The sequence below is a fragment of the Physeter macrocephalus genome, chromosome 8 (genome assembly GCF_002837175.3).
Source record: "Physeter macrocephalus isolate SW-GA chromosome 8, ASM283717v5, whole genome shotgun sequence".
NCBI classification, from domain to species: Eukaryota; Metazoa; Chordata; class Mammalia; order Artiodactyla; family Physeteridae; genus Physeter; species Physeter macrocephalus.
Genome location: NC_041221.1, coordinates 9,842,937 through 9,850,390, shown reverse-complemented (window position 1 = coordinate 9,850,390; position 7,454 = coordinate 9,842,937). Strand labels below are relative to the sequence as shown.

Here is a 7,454-nt window from a genome sequence, read left to right as displayed (position 1 = left end):
TGTTTATGTTTTCCTTTGCTGTGCAAAAGCTTGTAAGTTTCATTAGGTCCCATTTGTTTATTTTTGGTTTTATTTCCATTACTCTAGGAGGTGGATCTAAAAAGATCTTGCTGTGATTTATGTCATAGAGTGTTTTTCCTATGTTTTCTTGTAAGAGTTTTTTTTTTTTTTTTTTTCGGTATGCGGGCCTCTCGCTGTTGTGGCCTCTCCTGTTGCCGAGCACAGGCTCTGGACTCACAGGCTCAGCGGCCATGGCTCACGGGTCCAGCCGCTCCGTGGCATGTGGGATCTTCCCAGACCGGGGCACGAACCTGTGTCCCCTGCATCGGCAGGCAGACTCTCAACGACTGCGCCATCAGGGAAGCCCCCTATATTTCTGTTTTTGTGCCAGTACCATACTGTCTTGATTACTGTAGCTTTGTAGTATTGTCTGAAGTCAGGGAGTCTGATTCCTCCAGCCCCGTTTTTTTCCCTCAAGGCTGCTTTGGCTCTTTGGGTTCTTTTGTGTCGCCATACCAAGTTAAAAAATTTTTGTTCTAGTTCTGTAAAAAATGCCATTAGTAATTTGACAGGGATTGCATTGAATCTGTAGATTGCTTTGGGTAGTATAGTCATTTTCACAATATTGATTCTTCCAATCCAAGGACATGGTATATCTCTCCACCTGTTTGTATCATCTTTAATTTCTTTCAACAGGGTCTTGTAGTTTTCTGCATACAGGTCTTTTGTCTCCTTAGGTAGGTTTATTACTAGGTATTTTATTCTTTCTGTTGCAGTAGTAAATGGGAGTGTTTCCTTAATTTCTCTTTCGGATTCTCTATGTATAGTATCGTGTCATCTGCAAACAGTGACAGTTTTACTTCTTTTCCAATATGTATTCCTTTTATTTCTGTTTCTTCTGTGATTGTCTTGGCTAGGACTTCCAAAACTATGTTGAATAATAGTGGCGAGAGTGGACATCCTTGTCCTGTTCCTGATCTTAGAGGAAGTGCTTTCAGTTTTTCACAGTTGAGAATGATGTTTGCTGTGGGTTTGTCATATATGGCCTTTATTATATTGATGTAGGTTCCCTCTATGCCCACTTTCTGGAGAGTTTTATCATATATGGGTGTTGAATTTTGTCCAAAGCTTCTTCTGCATCTACTGAGATGATCGTATGGGTTTTCTCCTTAAATTTGTTAATATGATTTTTTTTCTTCAATTTGTTAATTAGTAAGGTTATCTAGACCCTACTACCACTTTCTGTAACAGCTGCCCAGGGTTTGAAGGGGCTTATGCTCACGGCAGTATTTGGTGATAATGATAGTAATACAGTGATTCTAGGATTGTTGCTGATAAACTTTCTGAGACTGAATATGCCTACGAAAAACAAGATGGTAGAGAGATGGGCTGTGTGACTATTGAAGGGACTTTGTTTCTGGCTTCACTCCTGAGGACCTTGTGTAACTGGGGCTTACTCATTGAATTTGCTGTTAGAAACTGTTACTAACATTCATATCTAGGACTTGAAAATATTAGAGGAAAATTAGCTGTTATATTGATTTTTGTCAGTATGATATTAATTTTTAAAAATTCAGGACCATTTTTTCATTTTTTTGTTGTTGTCTGTATTGGGACTAGAACCATATTATTTTTCAGATACACCTTATTTTGTACAAAAATAGGATAATCCCCCCCCAGATCTTTGATTATGTTATGTTATCTTTGATTTGGTTTTGTTAGACTCCTCAGAAAAGCAGAGAATCTGTAATTCTCTTTATGGGAATTAATAGCTGCCGGATGGAGTCCATGTTCCTGTAGTATCTGGACTTTGTCTATATCTCCTTGCCTATGTTGAAGCCTTCTTTTAATTTAATGATCAGTTTCATTGCTTCTTCAGTAACTGGCAATCTTTTATTGCATGTTTGTGAAGTCCTCCTTCCATATCGTGTAAGAGATGAAATATCTAGCAGTGAGAAGCAGTCTGCTTAAAAGTTTCTATCCATACCTTTTCTATCTGGAGAATTTCTTTTTATCCATATCTTTTATAGTTGATCTTCAGAAACAAGTCTCCATTCTCGGAGTTGGTTGTGTAACCTCAAAATTTAAAGTCAGTTATATAATTAAACGTTCTCTATCCACCTGAATAGTGGAAATCTCAAAGAAAACTATTAGAATGATTTTCCACCTTACAGAAGTCATGTTGCCATTGTCCAAAGTCATTCTCTCTTTTTTTAAAAATAGATTTATTTATTTATTTTTGGCTGCGTTGGCTCTTCCTTGCTATGCGCAGGCTTTCTCTAATTGCGGTGAGTGGGGGCTACTCTTTGTTACAGTGTGTGGGCTTCTCATTGCGGTGGCTCCTCTTGTTGCGGAGCACGGGCTTTAGGCGTGTGGGCTCAGTAGTTGTGGCGCACGGGCTCCACAGCGCAGGCTCAGTAGCTGTGGCGCACGGGCTTAGTTGCTCCGCGGCATGTGGGATCTTCCTGGACCAGGGCTCAAACCCGTGTCCCCTGCACTGGCAGGCAGATTCCTAACCACTGCGCCACCAGGGAAGCCCTGTCTGTTAAATATTTAATCCTTTTAGTTATGTTGTTTAGGTCAGTCAGTGCAGTTACTTTAGTTGGGTTTTTGTTTTCAGATTTGCATTACTGACAAGTTCTTAGATTCTGTGATTTTCTTGATCCTGTTGGAATTAACTTCTAGTTCCTCCTATCTTCCTCTCTACTCTTATGATGAGCTAATTATTTACACCAGTTTTTGGACTTTTACGTACTGACACTTTTGAAGCACGGAGTACTAATTAATATTAAATACTTTTTTGAGGTCTGAGCTTTGATATATCTTTTGAGTTTTGTCTTGGAATATCTGTCATGGTGGGAAACATAAGTCAGGTTGGAAAGTTGAAGATGTCACCAGGGCTTATGAACAAAAACTCTATATTGAATCCAGTTTTATCTTACATTTGAATTCATGATTCAGAACCAAAAGTAAGATCTAGAACTCAGTTTCAAATTTTCTTTGTAGCAGTGTTTCTCAGGGAGTTTGAAAATGCGTGGGGCGTTGTTGGTGTCAGAGTGGCATGGGGAATATTGTTGGCATTAATGGAAGGGAGCCAGAGATACTGTGTGTCCTGAATGTGGGGACAGTCCTAGGCAGTGATGTTTTGTCAGGACTTTCTCAATTCTGGTAGCATCACGATTGAGAAACCCTGGAGATGAAGCATTAAAGTTTATGGCAGATACATTCATATCAGGTAACATTAGGCGTATTCATGAGTTAAACTTACACAGTATCCTTTGTATTCGTTTTTTTTTTTTTTGATGGTAGATTCTTGAGTCTTTTTATTTATTTGTTTGTTTGTTTTGGTTGTGCTGGGCCTTAGTTGTGGCAGGTGGGCTCCTTAGTTGTGGCAGTTGGGCTCCTTAGTTGTGGCTTGCGGGCTTCTTAGTTGCGGCTTGCTGGCTCCTTAGTTGAGGCTCACTGGCTCCTTAGTTGCAGCATACGGACTCCTTAGTTGTGGCATGCGAACTCTTAGTTGCGGCATGCATGTGGGATCTAGTTCACTGACCAGGGATCGAACCCAGACCCCCTGCATTGGGAGCGCGTGATCTTAACCACTGTGCCACCAGGGAAGTTCTAATCCTTTGTATTTTTTTTTTTTTAATTTATTTTATTTTTGGCTGTGTTGGGTCTTCGTTGCTGCGTGCAGACTTTTTCTAGTTGTGGCAAGTGGGGGCTACTCTTCGTTGCAGTGCATGGGCTCTAGGCACGCGGGCTTCAGTAGTTGTGGCTCGTGGGCTCTAGAGCACAGGCTCAGTAGTTGTGGTGCACGGGCTTAGTTGCTCCGTGGCATGTGGGATCCTCCCGGACCAGGGCTCCAACCCATGTCTCCTGCACTGGCAGACGGATTCTTAACCACTGCGCTACCAGGGAAGTCCCTTTTGTATTCTTGTTATTTTTTTTTTTGAGGTATAATTGACATAATAAACTGAACATAAAGTGTTGAAGTTGATAAATTTAGATGTGTTATGTGTACCGTGACCCAACACCTCAGTGAAGATAGTGAACATACCTATTACACCCAAAAGTATCCTCTTCTTTATAATTCTTCCTGCTTATCTACCAGCCCCCAGTTACCTGTGACCTGCTTTCTGTAACTATATATTAATTTGCATTTTCTGGCGTTTTATATAAATGAAATCATATAGCACGTGCTCTTTTTTCTGGCTTCTTTCAGCATAATTATCTTGAGATTCATCCACATCGTTGTGTGTTATTAAATTTTTTTTTATTGCTGAATAGTATTCCATTGTACAGACATACAGTAGTGTGTGTAGGCATTCACCTGTTAAGGGACATTTGGATTGTGTTCACTTTGGGGCTCTTAAAAAGAATGCTGTTCAAGAACATTCACATACAAACCTTTATGTGGATGTGTGCTTTCGTTTTTCTTGGGTAAACACCTAGGAGTATTATAGCTAGATAATATAGTAATGTATGTGTTACTATTAAAAACGCTACCCCATTGTTTTCCACAGTGATTGTTCTGTTTTACATTTCCACCAGCAGTTTCTCTACGTTTTTGCTGATCTTGGTCTGGTCAGTCTTTAATTTTAGCTATTCTAGTAGGTGTGTAGGGATATCTTACTATGATTTTAATTTGTGTTTCATCAGTTACTGGTGATGTTGAGCATCTTTTCATGTGTCTGCTTGCCATCTGTATGTCTTCTTTGGTGAAGTGTCTAGTCAAATCATTCTTAAAAATTAGGTTTTTAAAAATAGTGTTGATAGTTCTTTATATATTCTGGATACAAGTCCTTTACCAGATATATTCTTTGCCAATATTTTCTTTCAGTCTGTGGTTGTCTTTTCATTCCCTTAACAATACCTTTTGAACAGACAGAAGTTGTTAGTTTTGCTGAAGTCCATTTTATCGATTTGTTCTTTTGTGGATTATGCTTTTGGTGTCACTTTAGAAATCTTTGCCTAACGTCAGGTCATAGAGAGTTTCTCCAATGTTTTCTTTTATAAATTTTATGGTTTTAGATGATACATTTAGATCTATGATCTGTCTTGAGATAATTTTTATTTATTGTGTGACGTATAGATTAAAGTTAATATTGTAATTATTTTTTGGCAAATGGGTGTTCACTTGTTCTGGCATCATTTGTTGAAAAGATTATCTTTTTTTTGTACCTTTGCCAAAAATCAGTTGTTCTTATATAACAAGTCCTGAAATCAGGTATTGTTAACCCTCAACTTTGTTCTTTTTCAAAGTTGCTTTGATTTTTCTAAGCCATTTGAATATACATTTTAGAATAAAATTGTCAATTTCTACAAAAAAAAACCTACTGGGATTTTGATTGGGATGACTTTGAATCTATAGATTAATTTACTGCTTATTTCATTCTTTAATTTCTCTCAGCAGTGTTTTGTAGTTTTCCTTGTATATGTTTTTCACCTGTTTTGTCAGACTTATCCCTAAGTATTTAATATTTTTTGAAACTCTTGTAAAAAATGTTGTTTTTGAAACTTGCTCTCCAATCAGGTCTTGTCCAATAAGCATGTGGCTCCTGATCATCTGTTGCAAATCTGCCAGCGCATCGGTCCTATGTTGGATAAAGAAATTCCACCCAGTATTTCAAGAGTCACTTCTTTACTTGGTGCAGGAAGGCAGTCTTTGCTACGTACAGCAAAAGGTACCTTAATTTGAAGAAGTGTTCTGCTTTGTATTACTAGCTTAGTAATTATTATAATTGTGAAGTAATGTAAGCATTGTGGAAGAAAGGTGATATGTAACTAAAAACCATGCTGTGGACTATAAAATTCTCTGCATTTAGCATAGACGTTGAATTTTATTACATCAGTGTTTAATGGGTCCTTCTGCATTTAAAAAAATGATAAAGGTATAGATGTTAAGCTTAAAAGCTTGAATTCATTCTGAGATGTGTTTGAGGTTTTATCAATGTGAGTTCTTACTTTTCCATTTTGTAGCTCACTTATAACTTCATTGAATGTAATTGTATGTGTCTAATAAACTCTTTAAATGCTAGAAGTATTTCATTTGATATTTAGATTCTGAAGCCCTTTTATAAGGGGAAGTGATTTTCTAAATTTGGTAGCAGTTTGAAAATGAGCACCAAAAATGTACAAATGCATGGTTCTTTTTCACCAGTTTAATTTTTTTGCGAAATTATGTGGTAGCAAAATGTTTGGAATTGCTGTTTTTTTTGTTAGCTTGGTATAAATTACTTAGACTCAGTATATGTATGTGACATGATCTATGTATACAACGTGGCTTAACTGCTAATGGGCAAGAATGTTGGCTCTTCTGATCCTGAGTATACGTCAAGTTCATCCCTCATGGTTATTTTTAAGATCTGTTGCTGATGTGATGCTGCTTCTTAGATGCTCCACCAGTTTAAAGTTTGACTGAGAAAGAACAACCTTCCTCTTGGTTCCATGCCAGACTGGTTTGTCAGCTTTAGTTGTTTCTCAGTGCTCTATGGTGGCTTGAATCAGGAAACTGTTCATATTCTTCCTTTTTCTGTGTCCCTATTCACCTTGTAATTATTCTGTTTTAGGTTGTTATATAGTAGTTGCCTGGGTAGCCTGTTTTCCTGTTTTCTTTACTTGTGTCAAGCTCAATGTCGTTTTGTGATGAGCACTGCTTTAGAACTGGCAGACCTTAGAAGAAACTTCAGCAAGCTGTCCTAGGGTAGGGACCATATTTCTCTGTTTTGTACTAGTGACACAAGAGGATGCCTTGTAACTGCTCTTTGATAATGATAGTGGTAATGAATTCATTCATGTAACACATAATATGCCTGTTGGTTTGGGGCACCCGAGGCTCAATAGAAGGTTTATATAATGCCTTTCTCACCTTCCTCTTTCGGTTGTGAAGAAGCACATTTCTAGCACAGCATAATCTGTGTTCTGCTGCTCTCTCCTGTAGAGGGGGTAGGCAGTTTTTCTTAGTATATTTGCTAAGAGGGATAGGACTTGAGAATTAGTGTTCAGACTCAAAGATCCTACATAAGCTCTTGTGCAAAGGATTATCTATGATCCTAAAACAAGAGGAAAGCCATTTAATTTTGTCAGTACTTTCTAAGGAGATTAAAATTGTGGTAATATTGGCCATCATTATTTTTAAAACTCAGTAACATTTCACTAAGTTAATTAAGTCAGGATTTTCATATAAACCAAAAACATTAAAATTTTCCTTACAAAAACTTCTGGTTTTCGAAAGTTGGATGAGTTGTGATTAAGACCTTTATCATTAATAATTGTATGGTATCATTCTGCAATGAAAAATAAAAACCTGTTTGGCATTGAGTGGGACTTGGAGTCAAAAGATCTGGTTTTATGGTCCATCTTGACTAATCATTTGCAGTGGATCTCTTTAAAGGTCCTGGAACCTTTGAGCCTCAGTTACCTCACTTGTAAATTGGCAATGATACCTACCTCACAGG

General features: G+C 37.7%; 1 protein-coding gene across 3 annotated transcripts in view; it reads left to right on the top strand.

Annotated features, from left to right (window-relative positions):
- BRWD1 (bromodomain and WD repeat domain containing 1) overlaps positions 1–7,454 on the top strand; it is a 131,377-nt gene that overhangs the window by 20,444 nt on the left and 103,479 nt on the right. For all 3 annotated transcript variants that reach the window (XM_024120255.3, XM_055086411.1, XM_024120252.3), the window contains exon 5: positions 5,531–5,681. In XM_024120255.3, the coding sequence (XP_023976023.1) occupies positions 5,531–5,681 (151 nt within the window). The remainder of the gene's footprint in view (positions 1–5,530; positions 5,682–7,454) is intronic.